Raw genomic sequence first — 22665 nt, 5'->3', positions numbered from 1 at the left:
AACCTGGCAATTTAAAAGCAAATGTTTGCCTTATCGATTACAAACAACCACTTCTTGACCCCAAGAAACACTTGGAAAAGATACAATAATATATTCTTTATTAAAATTGAATCCAGTTTTACATCTCCATTAACTTTGAGTTACAGTGCATATCATTACAGCAAGGTTTGTCAGAAGCCAATCTCACATGTTGTGTTTTACATGCTGTTTTAAAGGACACTGTAAAAGTGAAAGTGTCTATACATTTGTGTTTGTAGGACGGAGAAGGGAACGCCATGCTCCAGTTATCATTCACAGAGTTTACAGATTTATTTCCCAAGAGTGTCCACACTACCTTTACAACATTCATTCACACATTCATTTCTCACAAGGAAATGTCCTGTTCATTAAGGATGGGTGATGTCTATGTTTATTGGATGGTTAATGTTATGTCACATTTACCAGATCTGACTTTTAATGTTAATGGCACAACCTTGACTTCCATATTTAATGAATGTAGGGTCAGAATCTTATCTTTTCATCTTTATACAAATTAGCTACATTTTATTCCAGCTATATAGAATCTAAAATCTACTTTCATGATGGTTCCTTTTCGAACCACTAGATATGTGAAACAGCCAATAACTCATTGTTTTTTAAAGACTTAAACTATACAAGAGGCTGCAATACATTTATTCTCATGCAGCTTGTTATTTTATAAATATTATTTCAACTGTATGAACATTCAAGACGAAACAATTTCTTCATAGACCTACCCGCTGGTTTGTGTGGACCTGTCTCCACCTGAATCTCTCATTTGGTGACTCTCTGCAGCACTGCCTATTGCTCCACATCCTTCCTGCTTCAGTAGACCCCGAATTCTAAGAATCTAAGAAGAAAAAGGTTACTTCCTCGGTTGCAGAAGAGAGTCGTTTAAACATTGAGTTGCCCTATGTTTGTGTTGTCTGAGAGGACAGGTTCCTCTGGGTTGCCTTGAAAAGTTTGTGTGACAGTGAAGGGGACAGTGACCATGGTTTAGTAATGTCACACTCAATCAAATTTCCCCTGGGTCTCTCCCGGCAGCTGGATGGGAATTATGAATTAGTCAGCTTTTAGGGAATGTCCCCACAGCCAATTCTTGTAGCTCTTTGACGCACTTACGCTCAAAATGTACATAACTTGTGTGTCATTATGAACTTTATTAGCAGAGAGTTTAATAACCACATTTTCTTTGAAACATTAGCAGTTGGATTAGTACTACATAATATTGCTTCATAAATTTACTGGGTTCATATTTAGTGTGAAGATAAGAGAGAACAGTGTTTCATTTGACATTGTCTATGGATTGTGTATTATGACTTCAGATTTTTGTGCTTTTTGCAAATGTTCTGTTGTCTTTTTTTCCCCATAGTCACTACTGTTGTATTCTGTTCTTATGTTCTTTGCTACAGACAATGGGTCATGCTAGTGAAAGTTTTAGTTGTGGTGTTCTTTGACCTCTCTCTTGCTACTACAGTATCATGGCCATGAAAAGAATAAAAAAGGATTAGGCCATATGACCAGGGCTATGTACATTTCTTTAGGAAAAATAAACAGCAAAGGAGCATTTTTATTTCATGAATACATTTCATTTAACATTTACATTTGAACAGACTTTCAGAAGGATCTGTTAAAAACAGAACATATAAGGTTATTATGATCACAACGTTTTCTGAAAAGTTCAGAGAATTAGCAGACTTGTTATGACTTTATTCTTGAAAGTTCACTACAGGTGTTGTGTGATGACCACAAGATGACAGGCTCGTAACACATTTGCCGGACAGTCATAGAACTGGCCTTAACGGTTGATGCTGGGACAGTATTGATGGGAAGGATATCTTAATATTAACTTTTTACCAAAGTTAGAATTGCAGGAAATTAGCTTAAACAGTTTTTTTTCTTCTCTCCAATGCTAAGAGCTGAACCTTTAAAATGTTCCTTCCAATAAACTGAGATTTGTTTCTTCCGGCCTTGCACATGAAGTCATGGTAAAACTCCTTGTATGCCATTTATTATCTCACTCGCGTTGTGTTCTGATTATGAGGGGGTCACTGATGAATTTGCTATCAAAAAGGGGTCCGTGGCCGAAAAAGTTTCAGAACCCCAGAGCTAAGGGTTAAGGTTAGGGGTTAGGGTTAGGGAAAGGGTTAGCTCACATGATAAGTAGTTGCAAAGTAGCTACAAAGTAGTAAGTAGATAAAGTTTAATAATACAAAATAAAAATAAAGACATTTATTACAAATGTTTATGCCTTTGATATTACTGGATATTTCCAAGTATGGATTGTATGTGTTGACATAAAAACCTTTTACAACAGCGAAAGTGTGATGGGTGGGGGCGAAGTTGACCTCTTAGTGCTGCAGTGATCTCATAATCTTTTCAAGAAATCAGAATTTCATTATTTTCGCTGTGCACTCCATTAGAAGTTTTTCATTTGCATAAACATTTTGGTGAATCATACTGACACCAGCATCCATAGAGGGGAAATTTTTTAGTGTTTTGAAGCCCAAAGTACAGAAAGTAACTGCTCATCACTACCGCCCACCCCAGAGGGTGGGTGGGGCTTTTTTCTGTCTGTATATACATTGTCTTTGATGTTCACTGGGAGGGAGCCAGTATTAGACCAGACTAAAACATCTGGTTTTTGTTGGTAAAACCAAAGCACAGATTAAGTCAAGACAGGGTGGCACATTTACCTTTACATCTTGGTTGCATTCTCTAATCCTAGCTACTTTTACGTTCAGTGCATATTATATACAAGTTCTGAGCAAAAAAATTATATTCTTGTCAAAAAATACTTAATAGCCACTGCCATTGCTGCATGAACCCTACAAGTCCATTGTTTGGATTACCCATCTCCTGTAGGTTCTCTCCATGGGCAGGTGGGAAAGCACAAGCTTCAGGGAGGGGAGTGCAGTCATGGAGTGATATCGGATGATATGTCCTATGAAATTTCCTGGGTCACTTCAGCTGTGAAGAAAAATGAAAACCACTAGAGGGCGTGCACGCACTAATAATGAGGGGGTTTGATTAATCTCGCCTGGGTTTGTGGGTAAAAAATTGGCCGTAACTGATAAAGAAAAAGCAGACTTGTTGGGGAAGACTTTTGCGAGGGTACAAAGTGGAGTTACTTGGACAATGTATATAAGGCAATGCAAGTGTGAGATTTTACATGCTCATGTTAATGTGTACATCAAGTTCCTTGGTGTCCACATCACCAACAATCAATCATGGTCCAAACACACCAAGACAGTTGTCAAGAGGACACGACAACACCTTTTCCCCCACAGGAGACTGAAAAGATTTGGCATAGGTCCCCAGATCCTCAAAAAGTTCTACAGCTCCCCCATCAAGAGCATCCTGACCGGTTGCATTACCGCCTGGTATGGCAACTGCTCGGCATCTGACCGCAGGGCACTACAGAGGGTAGTGAGTACGGCCCAATACATCCCTGGGGCCAAGCTTCCTGACATCGAGGACCTATATACAAAAAATGGTCAAAGACTCCAGTCACCCAAGTCATAGACTGTTCTCTCTGCTACCACACGGCAAGCGGTACTGAAGCGCCAAGTCTAGGTCCAAACCCCCCCCCCCCCCCCCCTTAGTTTTTACACTGCTGCTACTTGCTGTTTATTATCTATGCATAGTCCCTTTACAAATTAACATGACTAACCAGTACCCCTGCACATTGACTCGGTACCGGTACCCCTTGTATATAGCCTCGTTATTGTTATGTACATTTTCTTGTGTTACTTTATGATTGATTAGATTTTTTTTAACTTTAGTTTATTTAGTAAACATTTGATCAACTCTATTTCTTGAACTGCGTTGTTGGTTAAGGGCTTGTAAGTAAGCATTTCACGGTAAGTTCTACACCTGTTGTATTCAGCGCATGTGACAAATAACATTTGATTTGAAGAAAAGGGATACTGTTGATATACAGCCCAAGATCATAATCAGTTGTGTTATGTGATGTTTAACCATATACCTGATTAGGTTATGTATGTTCTCCTGGGATTATTTAATACGATTTGAAGTGAGGGGGTTATACCTATCCAGGCTGTATCACAACCGGCCGTGATTGGGAGTCCCATAGGGCGGCGCACAATTGGCCCAGCATCGTCCGTGTTTGGCCGACGTAAACCGGCATTGTAAATAAGAATTTGTTCTTAACTGTATTGCCTAGTTAAATAAAGGTTCAATAAAAAAATTCTAAAATAACCTTCTGGTTGGAAACGTGCAGTAATACTACCATTTATAAAGCCTGGAAAGGACCCTTCACTTGCTGATAGTTACAGACCAAAAGCACTGACCTCTAACTTGTGTAAACTGATGGAAACATAGAGGTTTATTTATTTCCTGGAACATAGAGGTTTATTGAGTCAATGTCAACGTGGATTATGTAAAGGTAGGTAGATCTACTTTGGATGCATTAGTAAAGGTGAGCAATGAAGTTGAAAAAACTCTGGTCATGAAAGAAGTAATGGCTAATGTATTTTTTGACATTGAAAAGGCATATGACACTATGTGGAGAGAAAGCCTACTGATTAAGATGGAAAGACTTGGTATTGGTGGGAGATTATATAACTGGATTTTGGACATCTTATTTAATCAATCTTTTGAAGTTGAAATAGGATCCATTTTATCTGATGCCTATGGAGTTGACAATGGTATTCCTCAAAGCAGTGCTATCAGTCCTATTTTCTTCAATATTATGATTCACAATGTATTTTTGAATGTAGGTAGTGGCATTGGGGCTTCCCTATATGCTGAGGATGTAGCTATTTGGAAGAAGGGAAGGAAAGTCTCTCATGTGACCAAATGTATTCAACAAGCTATAGAGGATGTTGAAAGATGGTCGATTGACTGGGGTTTTAAATTGTCAGTGGTGAAATCTTGCTGTATGTTCTTCTCAAAGAAGAAAGTTGCTGATAATATACAGTTGTTTCATAATGGACAGTCTATGGGGAGGGTTTTTAAGTACAAATATTTGGGTCTTGGTTCAATGAGCGATATACATGGAAAGATCATGCCATAAATGTTGAAACAAAGTGTAAGAAGGTGGTGAATCTTATGCGCTCGGTCTCTGGTTATGAATGGGGTGCTGACAGACAATCGTTGATGGATATTTATAGAGCTCTGATCAGGATGCCAATTGACTATGGGTGTATAGTTTTTGGAACAGCGACGAAGACTTGGCTTCAGAGGCTGGACAGAATCGAGTATATAGCTTTAAGGATATGTATTGGTTCATTTAAATCAACATCTGTATCAAATCAAATTGTATTTGTCACATGCGCCAAATACAACAGGTGTAGGTAGACCTTACCGTGAAATGACTACTTATAAGCCCTTAACCAACAGTGCATTTCAAGAAAGAGTTAAGAAAAGATTTACCAAATAAACTTAAGTAAAGAATTGTCAAAAGTAACACAATAAAATAACAATATCGAGGCTATATACAAGGGGTACCGGTACCGAGTCAATGTGCGGGGGTACAGGTTAGTCGAGATAATTTGTACATGTAGGTAGGGGTAAAGTGACTATGCATAGATAATAAACAGCAAGTAGCAGCAGTGTAAAAACAAAGGGGTCAATGCAAATAGTCCCGGGTCGCCATTTGATTAATTGTACAGCAGACTTATGGTTTGGAGGTAGAAGCTGTTAAGGAGCCTTTTGGACCTAGACTTGCCGCTCCGATACCGCTTGCCATGCGGTAGCAGAGAGAACAGTCTATGACTTGGGTGACTGGAGTTTTTGAAAATTTTTTGGGGCCTTCCTCTGACATCGCCTAGTGTAGAGGTCCTAGATGGCAGGAAGCTTGGCCCCAGTGATGTACTGGGCCGTACGCACTACCCTCTGTAGCGCCTTACGGTCGGATGCCGAGCAGTTGCCTTATTAGTAGAGGTAGATTCCTTTGGATATACAGCGTAATAAATTGTCATTAGCTTATTGGGTTAGGCTGAAAGGTTGATCATCCCACTGCTACTGTTCTAGATGACTGTATAGAATATACTATTAAACTAGGCAGTGGTTTTGGTTGGACAGTTGGAAAGCTTGCTGATGAGAGGGGTTTGAGGGAATTGGAGGTTGGCCCTTCTGTGGTGATAAGGGATGTTCCTCCATGGTTAGTCCCAGATCCTGTTGTTGCTCTAACCTTGGTAAAGAAAATAAAAGATTTGTCAGAAGTCAGTGATATAGGGAAACTGGTTGACAATTACATTGGAAGAAGTTTTAAAGCATTTTTCCAGTTTCTCACCCCGGAGCAAGGATTTACATTCCTGAATTTGATGTGGAGATATATAGAAGACTAACAGATTAACTGTCAGCATACTCAGTTGAACTGTTGGCGATAGTAGTTGCTCTGAAATCAAAATCAAATAATTAAGGAGCAACAATAAAATAACAGCAGTGGGGCTATATACAGGGGGTAGCGGTACAGAGTCAATGTGTGTGGGCACAGGTTAGTTGAGGTAAAATGTACATGTAGGTAGAGGTAAAGTGACTCTGGATTGAGGACGTTGAACCTGTCAGAATTATAACATGCTCAGATTCCCTGTCTGTATTGAATAGTGTATCAGCTGGCAAATCTAATAGGAGTGACCTACTATTGGAGGAATTAATGTTATTATGGAGAATTGAGAGACTGGTAGTAGTAGTAAGATTCTACTGGGTCCCAGTCCATTTGTGTGTGGAAGGGAATTAAATTGTAGACCAGATGGCTAAAAGAGCTTTAAACAAGATATAATCAATATTAATGTTCCACTGGGTAGAGGTGAGGACAAATGTAAGATCAGGGCCATTTTTATAGATGTGTGGCAGGCTGTTCACAACCGGCCATAATTGGAAGTCCCATAGGGTGTGCACAATTGGCCCAGGTTTTGGTCGGTCCAAGTTTGCCCGGTGTAGTCCATCATTGTAAATAAGAATTTGTTCTTAACTGACTTGCCAAGTTGAATAAAGTTGAAATAAAATACAAATAAATTATAATAATAAAAAAAAGAGATGGGACTCTGAGCCCAAGGGCCGGCATTTATATGCCCTCCAAAGGTCGGTGGACCAAAATTCAAAATTGGGATTAGGAAGTAAGAGGTGGTGTTTGCACGATTGCGCCTTGGACATTGTACATTGAAGAAGAAGAATCATCATAATCTCGCCCGGGCACATGCGTAGCCCTGTTCAGCATCGGCTGAAAGTTGAATGCTTTCGATTTGGAACAGGGCTGCCTCCCGGGCGTGAGCCAGCTGCCCCGTCCAAAGTCTATGGTGAAATCGCCTCAAAACAAAAGTGACATAATTAAGCACGTGAAGTAATTACTAGGATTATGTTTTCCCATGCAAAAGTGATTGATTTTGATAAAACGCTTCATCTGCCTTCCCAATGAAAAATAATCAGAAAATTAGAACATTTATTTTATGGAAAAGAGATGTTGTATGTTTCTGGACAATGCACCATGCTGCCTTGTCTGTAACAAAACTAAACTGCACCGATTACAGTTTGATTTGAACATGACGCTCCTCTCACCCCTCTTTCGCCCGAAACCCCCGCGGCTCAGCATAATCGAATACGCCGATTGCTGAGGATACTGCGAAAGACACACCCTATGGCTACACCCAACCAGGGGCGGAAATCCCGGGGGGGACGGGGGGGACACGACCCCCCCCATCCTGGGAAAAATATGATTTGTCCCCCCCAATATATCACTGAAACATAACTATGTAATTTAAATAATATTAATAATACGCAATGAAAGCAATTGTGCTGATTATAGACACTTAATAGCTCGTTTTTAAGTTTCAAAAGATTGCGACCCCCCCACCCTTTGCCTCACAATGGTTTGATCCACTGCCAGTTCCTTAGCTTGCAAGGTAACGTAGAGGTCGTATCTACTGTCTGAAAGGCACTCAATGCACGTAACTGACGTGAGGTTAATCCAGTCAATCGCGCGCACACACACTAGCTGAATATGCAGAGCTAGCGTGCAAATATTAACTATTAAGCTAGCTAGTACCTATTCCATTTATGTGGCGTCGTCAAAGATGGAATCTTTGCTATCGTCAATTTATTCCAAGATCAGCATGCATGTAAGTTAGTGCTTCAAAGTCCCTGAGATAAGGTTAGCGATAAACTGAACAGAACTACACTCTCTTCTACCATTGTTTTAAATATATTTAATGGTCTCGTTGCAAAAGCTAAATTGTCGCAAGGGAACTTTTATTTATATATTTTATTTCACCTTTATTTAACCCGGGTAGCAAAGATTATAGCAAACACCACTGAATTGGTGCTCGCTAGCTTTGCAAATTCAGCTATTGTTAGAAGCCAGCCAATATGAAACAAACGATTAAAATTACAAAAGGTTGCAGCATATGTTGTGTAAATGGTGAACTCATACAGCTGTCAACTCTTGTCACTGCAATCCGTTTCACATTTGCTAGCTACCTTTTAGATCGAAGCCCATATAGAATGATAGAAGATAAGATGATAGAAGCCCATCTCCTACTGTAAATAACCTACATACTGTGTGTGTGTAGCCAACCAGGTAGAAAAATGGCAGAAAAAAGACAGACATCAGAGTATTTTTCAGTACACCAAAACGCAAAGTAAGAACCCTAGTAGCCTAATATCTCAAAGACTAGTTGATAAAATGTTCATAATTAAGAAATGAAATTCTAATGGAAATGTTTCACAATGATGTCATTAGGCAGAGCAGGCAACAGATGGCACACAGACAGCAGAGTTGGGGACAGATATGCAGGGACAGACTGGCAGAGACAGGGAGTCTCAGGTAAGTTTGTTGAGTCTTTGTTTGGCAACATTATGAAAGGTTCTCCATTTTTTGGACTTGTAAAATAGGAACATAATTGGAAAATGCCATGGATACCCCCACTCTCAACTTAAACTGGTGACTGAACTAAGATTTGTTAAAGGCAATGGTATTGCTGTTGTGATTAGTTGTGTAGTTTTGGGTACCGGTAGTTAGGAGTACGTCAAACACCTTATTTCTTTGGTTCCTCAATATACATTTACCATATTAAATGTGTTACAGCACTACTTTTGGTGTCCCCCTCAGGAATTGCTCTTGAGAAAATGTAATGTAATTGTCCCCTCCAAAGTTGATATCAGATTTTCGCCCCTCCACCCAACATAGGTCCACTAAACTAAAGTGTCTAATTGTCGACTGAAATAATAATTCTAAACTTTATTTGAACAGTTTAATACATTGGTTTCTACCTCAAATTATATGTTTAAACCCTCAATGGTGTTTGCCTCTCTCTTATCTGACAGGGGAAACTGTTCCATAAATCTGGAACACTGTTGTTATTCTTATTGAATGTATTTATATATTTTTTACACATCAGATAACGCGTATTGTACATTTATAGGCATATGGGATGTGAACACATTAGGGTCTAGCATCAAGGGGTTAACTGAACGTTCCTTGGAAAGAAGGCGGGGTTAAATGCAGCTATCCAATCCAGGAAGTAATTTAGTGTAGAGACAAATTGAAATGGTTTACGACTAACTGATACTGGTTTTGTGAACAAAGCTATAACATTATTTAATATAAAATATCGTTGCTGCAAGAACTGTATCTTGCGATGCACGTTAAATCACATATAGTTGTAATGTAACCATTTAGTTAGATACAGTAGCTAGCTAACAGTCAGTAGCTACTTCCACACTTGTGCTGGATCGATGTAAAATATTTGCAGTTCTGCTGGTTTGTGACACATCGTGCAACTGGGTGCTGAAAATTACCTTTCTTGGTGAGATATAGCAACGGAAGAACTACAGCCGGACGTTTTAGAGAATTTTGGACAATTTTCTTCCTACCGGTTAGCCAATATATTTGTCAAACGGATGTGGCTGCCACCTGCTAGCTAACGTTAGCAATTGCTTGCAGTTAGCTATTTTCCACAGCAAATTGGTAACATGGCCATGACATGCTGTTAGCTACTGTAATCACAGCTGTTATTTGAATGTCCACGTTTCCATGTCAATGAGAAGCAGCTATAGTTTGCTAGAGACCCCCCTGGAATTTGGTCTCGCACTGGCACTGTTGGCCACCGAGTTCCCGTCCACGCAAGCTAGCTGATTTGTTGCTACTATTACTACTTGTCAAGAATAGGAGGCGGTGGCAGCTTTGGTGGATACATTTCTGCCTCAGCTTTATAGAGATCACTGCCGAGGTGAAATACTGCAGTTCATGTTTCGACAGGAAATCAGTGTACTGTCTTTTATTCCGTCTTGTTCCTACCTTTTCCAACACGAGAAGAGGAATATGTCTAGATATAACATTTACAGTCTTTTAGACTGGTTGTATGGCGGCGTGGACCCAAAGTTTGAAGGCAACGGGGGCCCAGAATGTGCCGCCTTTCTTGCACCGCAACAACGTATCAGCGAGAGTTTTGTCATGGTTCTGATTTCCATCGTGGAAGTTGTCGTCGCATTGAGAAAAATCAACATTTGTAAAGAACTCAAAGAGATTGCGAAAGATGGGCCAAGGACGAAACAGGACAGTTTCGGCAAGAACCTGTTGCTGGTTGCTCTGTGTATGACGTTTGGAGTAGAGGTCGGATTCAAATTCGCCACCAAGACAGTGATATACCTACTGAATCCATGTCATGTTATGACCATGGTGCAGGTAAGATATCTCCCAAGTTTAAATTGTAACTTACATTTAAGTCATTTAGCAGACGTTGAATTTAAGATTGGCCTACCAGCACTACTTTTTTAGTGTTGAATGTGCATTGTGAATTTCTGTGTAGAGACCTATGCTATGTACAAAGATTATGCCCATTGTCTGTTTCAGCACATGATCCACTAAGTAAGCATTTTATCTGCCTCTCGGTAAACACTTTTGCCTTTCCATCGTGTCTAACATTAAGTAGAAATCTTCTGCCATGTTTTCACTCAACTTCTAGGTTTAGCATACATGGCTCACAATCTGGACTGGAGAACACTCACCCACTTGAATTTTAACTAGCTAATTGTATGTAGATTTATGAATATCTTTCATGTGGATATGGCAATACATTATGTAGTTTAATTACAACCGACCCTGTGTTTTACTTGCGTAATCAGCGTCAGTGATGGGAGAAATTGGAAAATCAAAGGAATGCCTTACTAGGATGAAATATTCCTTAATAACCAATGAAAACTTCAAGCATTATCTGACATGGTAAACCGATTCACTAGCCTCACTCCCTATTTCTTGAGTTATATTGATGTAGCCTACACTTTAAGAGTCTTGATGGCAAAGAGGGGACAAAACTAGAGACACATGGTGAAGAAAAGTAATAGAGAAATTATTTGAGGATATCATGAATAGCAGTTTGTTCAGTCAGCCTCAGTCTGACTATAAGGTGTGTGTGTGTATATTGAACCACAGCCAACAACATTTGGAGAGCACTCAACACAGAGGGTGTTGAGGAGGCAGGGCTCATCTGTTGTAATGTCATGCATGAGTATCCCTCTTCCCAAAGGGGTGCACTGCACTGTAATTGTCTGATTTAATCCCACTCAAATTAACTGAAAGGATCATGTTGAATCATGTAATATGTAATGTTACCAGTTTCAGATCATTGATCAGAGAAAGGGCATGTTAGGACAATACTGCAGTCATAAAGAAAGTCTGTTTATTGGGCACTGAAGCCCAAGTCTAAACGTAAACACCCTTTTCTCATAGACTAGACGTAACATAGTAAATGTAAATCCAAGACACCCAAATGAGTATGATATTTTATGTTTGGTATGGTTACTTAAAGTAAAACATGAAATTATGGGTGGGTGTATAATGCGAACATCTAGCAACCCAACGGTTGAGTGTTTGAATCTCATAACGGACAACTTGAGCAATTTTGCTACTTTGCAACTACTTAGCATGTTAGCTAACCCTTCCCCTAACTCTAACCATAACCCCTAACCGATGTTCCTTCAACAAAAAAAGCATCACTGAGCAAATTTCAGGTCTGCTGAGTCCAAACGGAAACATTGTGACAGTTCTGTGCAACTTCTGGTGCACGTTTACTGTGAACACTGAGGCTGCACCCGCTTTAAGTTAGTTATAACAGTGACCAAGTAGGCTACTGTGGCTATTTGATCAAAATGTAGCCTATCAGAGTTGCCTTCCATAAAGAAACAATGGGGAAAAAGCATCCCATAACATTTTTACATGGCTGTTCTATCATTGTCTACAGTAGCAGCCAATGTGTGGTGTTCAATGTAGGCCTACATTCCATGACACTTTTGGGGGGAAAAAACATGTCGGGATTGACATTAAGCTGTTTATCCACTTGTCCTTCAGACAAGGTGGTGACTGAAAATGTTGTTTTACTCAAGAAACCACTTTACAAAATACAATAACTATTATTCACATACCATTATCACAGAGAATCAGACAAACTATGCTACCGTCTGCCTATTGGCTACTGAGTTTATTCAAGCATGTCTCCAATACAACACTTCCCCTTTAAGACAGAAAAAAAGCCCTTTACCTGACTTGCTTTTCAAAGATGGCTAGAAATGTACACTTTTTGTGCTCTTGTAGGAAGCAACCACTCTCCCATTGCTCACTAGAAATTAGCTATAACTGGGCTAATAACTCACTTGCTAGCAACGAATATGAACAAATGTACACACGTGGCTACATGCAGCTCTTGCTTTGAGCTCAAAACAAAGTAAACGCAGTCCAGTTCGAAGTAAATGGCACAGATCCATATATGGCAATGGTCTATTTGCATGTAGGGATACTGCAGCTCGGATTGGTTATGGCACGCAATTATGTGACAAGTATGGGCCTGAGTCGTGCCTATCAATGCATTAGAATCCTACTCCAATGCGCTCTGCCTACAAGAAAATCTCTTGCATAGTTCATTTTGATTCGGTATGCTGCATTGAAAGTGGCTAATATTGCATTGATTCGATCACAATTCACACACTAGAAAGTTCAGTGAAGTTCAATCTCGTGCTTCTCTGCACAGGCTGCTATTTCTTCTGCGCGGCAGTCCCTTAGAGTGAAGGGAACATTGCCTCTAACCCTAGCTAACGTTAGGTGTATGATCTGTGTAGTATTATTCCTATCTAAAACATCAGCTGTCAGAGCAGCTTACCGATCGATCACTGTACACAGCCAATCTTTAAATAGCACACCCAACTACCTCATCCCCATATTATTACTTACCCTCTTGCTCTTTTGCACCCCAGTATCTCTACTTGCACATCATCATCTGCACATCTATCACTCCAGTATTAAAGCTAAATTGTCATTATTTCACCTCTATGGCCTATTTATTACCTACCTCCTTAGTCTTCTACATTTGCACACACTGTACATAGATTTTTCTATTTTTGTTTCCTAATGTGTTATTCACTGTACGTTTGTTTATGTGTAACTCTGTTGTTGTTTTTGTCGCACTGCTTTGCTTTATCTTAGCCAGGCCGCAGTTGTAAATGAGAACTTGTTCAACTGGCCTACCTGGTTAAATAAAGGTGAAATAAAAATAAATAAATAAAATCAATCGCTGAGCAATTTGCTTTGCTAGTTAAAGCCTCCTGTTAGCTAGCTAACATTGAACCGGGTTGGTTAGCTCAAGCAGGGTAGTAACGCTGGGATTATGGTTCATTGTTTAGCTAGCTAGCTACATGTCCTAATAAAAGACTCCACTATGCAAGTAACCATTTCAATAGAATGTTCATGATGTCACTGCAAAAACTGTTGATAGATCTAACTGGTAAATTCACTCTGGCTGTCTACTCTGATTTCAGAGCACTCGTCTGAGTGTGCCATAGCACAGAATAACTGCTGAATTTACAAACGTTCAACACCCGTTGAATAGGGACGGTGTCAGTAAACGTTGGCAAAAAAACAAATTGTTGCCAGCAGCACAGTTACAGTCACCAATGCTCTGGATAACACAAAAACAGCCTAACCAGCTCTGCTAGGGTGAGTAAAATGGTCAGAGTGAGTTCTCTCATTTGTGTCTGGAAGAAGCTAATAAGCTAGTCAATGTTAGCCAGTTAGCTTGGGTGCTTGACTGCTGTTGTTAGGAAAGAAAGCTGGGATCAACCCTTTTCTCAAGTGAGGTTACAAGTTTATCAACTTTCAAAGCAGAATTACTTTCCCATTGTTCCTCAATTTTCTAGCTCTACTAGAAGTCTCTACTTCTATCCAATGTAAAAAACACAATTCCCAATTGTGCTCCTAAGATCGAAACGAACCGGTTGGTCACATATTCTGCTATAGAATAATTATATTTCCACAATTCCAACAGTTCACTAATTAACAAGGCCTTTTTTTCAGCATTGAGCAAATTTCTAGTCTGCTGAGTGCAAACTTAAACATTGTGAAAATTATGTGCAACTTCCAGCGTGTTTACTGTGAAGACAGGCTTTACCCACTTTAAGTTCCAGTTAACAGTGACCAAGTAGGGTACTTTGGCTATTTGATCATACAAGCATGGCCTACCATCAAAAACAATGGAGAAAATGCAGCCTATAGCATTTTAACATGGAAATAGCTGTTATATCATTCAGCCTACAGAAGCAGCCAATGTGTGGTGTTCAATGTAGGCCTACATTCCATGACACTTTGAAAAAAACATGCAGGACTTGACATGAACCTGTTTATCCACTTGTCCTTCAGACAAGGAGGTCACTGAAAATGTTGTTGTTTGATGCAAGAAACCACTTTTCAAAATAAACTGCATTATTATTCCCATACCATTATTACAGAGAATCAGACAAATTATGCTACCCTTACGCTTATTCAAGCCTGTATCAAAATACAACACTGCCTCTTTAAGACAGAAAAAAAGCTTTTTTCTAAGATGTCTTGAAATGTATATGTTAGTGTTCTTGTAGGAAGCAATCACTCCCCTATTGCTGACTACAAATGATCTATAACTGGGCTAATAACTCACTAACAACAAATATGAACCAAAAACTTTTTTTTTTTATGAAAAATATTGTGATATGATATTTTGGCCATATCACCCAGCCCTACACCAAATACAAAAGCCAGCCATATATCATGAGTTAGATGATGAATATTATGAAGTTACTATTGATAAAAGCATCAAAGATAAAGCAATTGAGCTAGCAAACTAGCAAATTTTAAGGAGCTGGGGAGAACTATGTCTTAACCAATATTTGTCTGGTAAATAAGGAGTAAGTGCAAACAAGCTAGATAAACGGCAGCCTGTGAAAAGGTGTTTTCATATACAGCCGTCAACAGAGTGACTGATTGCAGAGATATGACTGTTGGTGATGGCATTTAATCAGATGTGTTAAAATGTAAAAGATTAGACTGCACTGACTTTGTTTGATGTAACGGCTTATTTATTTTTTTAAACACTGGAGGAGGTACAACGCCTATTCAAAAAAACATATGAAAGAAATGTGTACATGCAACAAGTAAATTCGTACCACCCTTTCCGTCAACCTGGACTCAGGGGTAGACGTAACATAGTAAATGTAAATCTGTCTCCCTCCATTTAGTATGATATGTTACATTTCGCATGGTATGTATTTATTTGTGGATATCCATCATCCATTTCATATGATATGTACAAATTACAATTCATACAATATGTTATGAATTTGTAAAACGTATAATATGTTGCGAATTCCAATTTGTTGTGGCTAACGTTAGCTAGGTGGCTAACGTTAGCTAGGTGGCTAACGTTAGCTAGGTGGCTAACAGTACACTTTTTAACCTGTTAGGGCTAGGGGGCAGTATTGACACGGCCGGATAAAAAACGTACCCGATTTAATCTGGTTACTACTCCTGCCCAGTAACTAGAATATGCATATAATTATTGGCTTTGGATAGAAAACACCCTAAAGTTTCTAAAACTGTTTGAATGGTGTCTGTGAGTATAACACAGAACTCAAATGGCAGGCCAAAACCTGAGAAGATTCCATGCAGGAAGTGGCCTGTCTGACAAGTTGTGTTTCATCTTGGCTCTTTTTATTGAAGACTGAGGATCTTTGCTATAACGTGACACTTCCTACGGCTCCCATAGGCTCTCAGAGCCCGGGAAAAAGCTGAACGATATCGAGGCAGCCTCTGGCTGAAACACATTATCGCTTTTGGCAAGTGGCCGATCAGAGTACTATGGGCTTAGGCGCGTGCCCGAGTCGACCCCATGCTTTATTTTCTTTCGTCTGTTTACCTAAACGCAGATTCCCGGTCGGAATATTATCGCTTTTTTTATGAGAAAAATGGCATAAAAATTTATTTTAAACAGCGGTTGACATGCTTCGAAGTACGGTAATGGAATATTTAGAATTTTTTGGTCACGAATTGCGCCATGCTCGTCACCCTTATTTACCCTTTCGGATAGTGTCTTGAACGCACGAACAAAACGCCGCTATTTGGATATAATGATGGATTATTTGGGACCAAACCAACATTTGTTATTGAAGTAGAAGTCCTGGGAGTGCATTCTGACGAAGACAGCAAAGGTAATAACATTTTTCTTATAGTAAATCTGACTTTGGTGAGTGCTAAACTTGCTGGGTGTCTAAATAGCTAGCCCTGTGATGCCGGGCTATCTACTGAGAATATTGCAAAATGTGCTTTCACCGAAAAGCTATTTTAAAATCGGACATATCGAGTGCATAGAGGAGTTCTGTATTTATAATTCTTAAAATAATTATGCTTTTTGTGAACGTTTATCGTGAGTAATTTAGTACATTCACCGGCAGTGTTTGGTGGGAATTCTAGTCACATGCTAGTCACATGCTAATGTAAAAATCTGTTTTTTGATATAAATATGAACTTGATTGAACAAAACATGCATGTATTGTATAACATAATGTCCTAGGGTTGTCATCTGATGAAGATCGTCAAAGGTTAGTGCTACATTTAGCTGTGGTTTGGGTGTATGTGACATTATATGCTAGCTCGAAAAATGGGTGTCTGATTATTTCTGGCTGGGTACTCTGCTGACATAATCTAATGTTTTGCTTTCGTTGTAAAGCCTTTTTGAAATCGGACAGTGTGGTTAGATTAACCTCTCTAGGCTAGGCGGGACGAATTCGTCCCACCTACGTAACAGCCACTGCCAGCCTGTGGCGCGATTTTCAAAACCTTAAAAATCCTATTACTTCAATTTCTCAACCATATGACTATTTTACAGCTATTTAAAGACAAGACTCTCGTTAATCTAACCACACTGTCCGATTTCAAAAAGGCTTTACAACGAAAGCAAAACATTAGATTATGTCAGCAGAGTACCAAGCCAGAAATAATCAGACACCCATTTTTCAAGCCAGCATATGTCACCAAAACCCAGAAGACAGCTAAATGCAGCACTCACCTTTGATGATCTTCATCAGATGACAACCCTAGGACATTATGTTATACAATACATGCATGTTTTGTTCAATCAAGTTCATATTTATATCAAAAACCAGCTTTTTACATTAGCATGTGACGTTCAGAACTAGCATACCCCCCGCAAACTTCCAGGGAATTCGCTAACATTTTACTAAATTACTCACGATAAACGTTCACAAAAAGCATAACAATTATTTTAAGAATTATAGATACAGACCTCCTCTATGCACTCGATATGTCCGATTTTAAAATAGCTTTTTGGTGAAAGCACATTTTGCAATATTCTAAGTACATAGCCCAGGCATCACGGGCTCGCTATTTAGACACCCGGCAAGTTTAGCACTCACCATAATCATATTTACTATTATAAAAGTTTGATTACCTTTTGTTGTCTTCGTCAGAATGCACACCCAGGACTGCTACTTCAATAACAAATGTTGGTTTGGTCCAAAATAATCCATCGTTATATCCGAATAGCGGCGTTTTGTTCGTGCGTTCCAGACACTATCCGAAATAGTAAAGAAGTGTCGCGCGCATGGCGCAATTCGTGACAATAAAATTCTAAGTATTCCATTACCGTACTTCGAAGCATGTCAACCGCTGTTTAAAATCAATTTTTACGACATTTTTCTCGTAGAAAAGCGATAATATTCCGACAGGGAATCTCCTTTTCGGCAAACAGAGGAAAAAAATCCCAAAGGCGGGGGCGGTCGGGGTCACGCGCATAAGCCAGTGTCCCTTGATCGGCCACTTGAGAAAGGCGATAATGTGTTTCAGCCTGGGGCTGGAATGACGACATTGTTTTTTTCCCGGGCTCTGAGCGCCTATGGACGACGTGGGAAGTGTCACGTTAGAGCAGAGATCCTTAGTAAATGATAGGGATGGAAAAGAAGTTCAAGAAATGGTCAGACAGGCCACTTCCTGTAAAGGAATCTCTCAGGTTTTGACCTGCCATTTGAGTTCTGTTATACTCACAGACACCATTCAAACAGTTTTAGAAAATTTAGGGTGTTTTCTATCCATATGTAATAAGTATATGCATATTCTAGTTACTGGGTAGGAGTGGTAACCAGATTAAATCGGGTATGTTTTTTATCCAGCCGTGTCAATACTGCCCCCTATCCTAAACAGGTTAACGAGAGTCTTGTCTTTAAAATGGTGTAAAATAGTCATATGTTTGAGAAATTTAAGTAATAGCATTTCTAAGGTATTTGAATAACGCGCCACAGGATTCCACTGGCTGTTACGTAGGTGGGACGATTTGGTGCCACCTACCCTAGAGAGGTTAACTTGAAATGAAAATGACTTTCTGACTAAATTAGAAATGTGTCATATCTGAAACTGTAGCTGGCTAAACGCTTACCTGTATACATGGGTGGACGCTTCTCCCTCTTCTTTACGGTTGCCATGGTTGCCCTTAGTTTAAAGATGTAATCCAGAGACGGGTGTTTTTTCTCCATCACCTTAGCTATCATACTCTAATTCCACTGATTTCAAAACTTGGTCCTCCAGAAAGTGGAGAGCAACACTTATGCAGTTCTACTATGAGAGAGATATATATATATATATATATATATGCGTTAGACAGGATTACCTACCTGACCAGCTCAATAGACAGAAGCGTGCTACATGGCAGACCAAACTCGAACTCATCTCATTGAATTCATGTGATACAGATTGCCTAAACCTATCTCATAATTATGACAAGGGTTGCAAAATTACTGGAACTTTCAATAAATTCCCCCGGTGTGCCGAAATCCTGGTTAGAGGTAGGGCGGAATCAGGATAGAATAAGCAGGAAATCCGTAAACCTCAAACCTGGATTTTTGTAAAACCAGAGCATTTATTGAAAGTTCCTGGAATTTTGCAACCCTAATTATACCTTCTTGCCCTTTGTGCTGTTGTCTGTGCCCAATAATGTTTGTACCATGTTTTGTGCTGCTCCCATATTGTGTTGCTACCATGTTGTTGTCATGTGTTGCTGCCTTGCTATGTTGTTGTCTTAGGTCTGTTTATGTTGTGTTGTCTTAGGTCTGTTTATGTTGTGTTGTCTCTTGGCGTGATGTGTGTTTTGTCCTATATTTATGTTGTTTTTTAATCCCAGGCCCCGTCTCCGCAGGTCTTTTGCCTTTTGGTCGGCCGTCATTGTAAATAAGAATTTGTTCTTAACTGACTTGCTTAGTTAAATAAAAAAAATAAAAAATACAATTATGTCTTACTATCTCATAACTCGTAGTCAGATTTTATTTTATTGGTGGCGGGAACGGGCTTCTATACCTATTACCCCCTATGGCTGAAAATGTTGAGGTGGCTTATTCTAATGCTTACCCCAAAAAAATGCACAAAATCATAGATTTGGAAAGTATACCGTGTATACCTGGGTATTTGGAAAAAGCCATGGGATTATTTTTCAATACAGTCAAATATTTATTTGACTTTTTTAAATAAATGTGAACATTTAGTAGCATTTTTTTTGTTGTTCAATACATTAGGAGATACAGAAGATTGTGTTCTTCATTTATCCTGTAACATTTGTCATTATGAAATTTACCAGTAATCCCCAGTCAAGTGGTTTTTGTTTACAAGCACACAACAACGAGACAGGAGCCTGATTACAATATGGAATTCACAACTAAATGTTTGCCAGCTAGATTTCTTCAAACTATTAAGTTAACTGTCTAAAATGTGCTAAATGCTCTGGAGTTGTGCCTTTGGTTTTCTAATTTAGTAGCTAGTTGGCTGTCTAGCTACCCTGTTAGCTTCTTACAAAATACAGCATTGGCTTAGTTACAGCAGAGAATCCTCTCCTGGATCAAGCCTTGCTGTCTAATATTTGTTTTGTGAATACAGAAAACTGTGAGTAGCATTTTTGTATTACTTGTATAGTTTAGGTCAGACACTATAAAATGTTTGCAATGTGCTTGTTAGCATTTAGTTAGCATTCTCTGTGATTTTTACATGTACTTGTTAGCATTGCTAACCTTCGAATTAGAGTATCAATGGGGTTTGAAAACAGTTCCCCTTGTGTTCAGTGCAGGTATTCTCGAATATCTCGGTATGACTCTCTGGATACCTACAGATAGCCTACTAAATCACTGATTTGGCACATTGTGCACATGTTAGGGTTACACATTCGTTCAATATATTTAGCCTACAAGTAGCAAAATAGAACTCGATTGATTGAACATGAAATGTATTTCAATATGATTTGAAATAGGCCTATAGCCTACTGTTTTCTATATTTTTATAATTTGAAGCATCTTTTTAGGCTATATGTTGCTTGTTTATATCAACTGCAAAGACATTGGCAACTTTTGTATTTGTAGTCGGAAGTTATCGGCGGTCACAGAGACAGAATCACATGGTTTATCTATGTTTAGAGATCTATAAAGTGATGCAGAAGGGCAAAGCATCTAAACACACTTAGCTGTTCTAGATTAGGTTTTCAAGTGCAACGTTAATAACTATGGTTTTGGGGAACCTCTTGGAGACTAGACGATGATCCTACAAAGGTTCTAACGATGAACTTAGCTTTAAGATGATTTTGAGAAACCAGGCCCAGGGGTTTAGAATTACAGGTCTGTTCTGTGGCCCCTCATCAGCATCCGTCTGGCATCTGGTCAGTCTGTGGACAAAGATGAGCTGCTGCTGTGACCATTATTTTGGAGTTAGTTGGGGGGGTTTACATGCAAAGGAACAATGGATTTTTCTGCGGTGTAGTATGCTGTCAAATAAATGCAGCAACAACAAAATGTATGTTTTCATTTAAGGGTGGGGAGGTGGGCTCCATGGTTGAACTCTATATAGTTAGTGACTTGCCTAGTTAAATAAAAGCCAGCACTTATGAGCTATGCAGAGGTGAGTGCCAGAGAGGTCTATGGGGTTAGGTACCTAAACCCAGGGCAACTGAGTTCCAGTGTTGTCAGTATGAGAGTGGGACAGTGCCAGTCAAGAAGACCGACGACAAACTAATTTAGGCAATGGTTCTTCTATCAATTTGCGTTTGTGTCAAATGATTGCTAAATCACTCAGTGAATCGACCTACAATGTAGAAGCTGGGGGTCATATCAAACAGGAATACCTTGGGGTCAGTTGATCACTTCTCTGGCCTGCTCAAACAACTGAACCTTGTATATAGCTTAAGCGTCCCTTGTAACCTAGAGGCTTCTAGATCTTGTAAGTGCCACCTGGACATTGATCTGTTTGGATTGCATTCTGCATTTTCATCTCAGACTTCCCATTGTTACACACCGTCGTCTCACTGGAACCAAAGCATAGCGTGCAGCCGTGCACTCAAATAACTAATGCGTTTTCCTGTCATTATCTCATTAAATGGCACCCAAAATGAAATCCCTGGAAAGAGAATTGTCCCATCATGTGTATGTCCCAGGATGTTTGATTTGAATATGAGCTGAACCAGTCTCTGGAGATTGATTATCATGGGTTAGAAGAATGTATGCTTCTTTAATTGGTGTTGGGGGAGAATGGGCCAGCAGTTGTATTCATAAGGGTCTATTGTACTGAACAACACAACTAAGCAGATGACAACATGGCTCACCATGCCATTGCACCCAGCAGAGAACAGGAAATATATGACTGCAGGGCTTAGCATGGGGCCTCTGGTTCCTTCCCTTGGTGCTGCACATTGTTACCTGCCTGGACATGCAAATAAGAATGTGCCAAGCCTTCCATGCCTTGGCCCAATTTTTTGTTGTTGTTAGATACCCAGTGGTGTGTATTCATGGATGTCAAGGGAAGCCATGCTTCCCCAAAAAATGTAAGAAAAAAATTATACCTTAATTTGTATCTTTCGTCTCTCTGTTTTCATACGTTCAGCCTCTTGCAAATTGAAGGAAATGTATCTCACAAGAGAAAGAAACTGAGTGAGCTCAGCTGTGAATGGTCCTGGTGCACCAAAAAAAGTGTCAAGAAAGCATCAGACCGATCACATCAGAAGCCAATCCTCATTGACGAAAAAAAAACTTGGATTGTTGCATCTCATTGTGTTGTCCTCCAGTGACTAGCTAGCTAAAATTGTCCCTTTCCTAAATTAGCCATGGATGAAGATAGGGATTTGGACTTGTGGTTTTACCTAATTCTTCGTACTGGCCAATGATTATAACAGTGAATCTGATCCAACCATAAATTCATACATTGTGCCCCTGGCTTGAGAGGATGGAAGTTCAATATGTAGCTAGATGTCATTGGAAATAAGAATTCGTTCTTAACTGACTTGCCTAATTAAATAAAATGAAAATGTAGACGTCTAATGTTAACTAGCTGGCCTGGTGCATCGTTGC

General features: G+C 39.4%; 1 protein-coding gene across 2 annotated transcripts in view; it reads left to right on the top strand.

The window, feature by feature from the left end:
* The first annotated feature begins 9483 nt into the window (after positions 1-9483).
* tmem164 (transmembrane protein 164) overlaps positions 9484-22665 on the top strand; it is a 56111-nt gene continuing 42929 nt past the window's right edge. The window contains exon 1 of one of the 2 annotated variants that reach the window (XM_014196478.3): positions 9484-10666. In XM_014196478.3, the coding sequence (XP_014051953.1) occupies positions 10229-10666 (438 nt within the window). In that variant the 5' untranslated portion in view covers positions 9484-10228. The remainder of the gene's footprint in view (positions 10667-22665) is intronic. The other variant, XM_014196479.3, reaches the window with a different exon arrangement.

The sequence above is a fragment of the Salmo salar genome, chromosome 04 (genome assembly GCF_965601325.2).
Source record: "Salmo salar chromosome 04, fSalSal1, whole genome shotgun sequence".
Classification (NCBI taxonomy): domain Eukaryota; kingdom Metazoa; phylum Chordata; class Actinopteri; order Salmoniformes; family Salmonidae; genus Salmo; species Salmo salar.
This window is presented reverse-complemented; position numbering and strand designations above follow the sequence as displayed.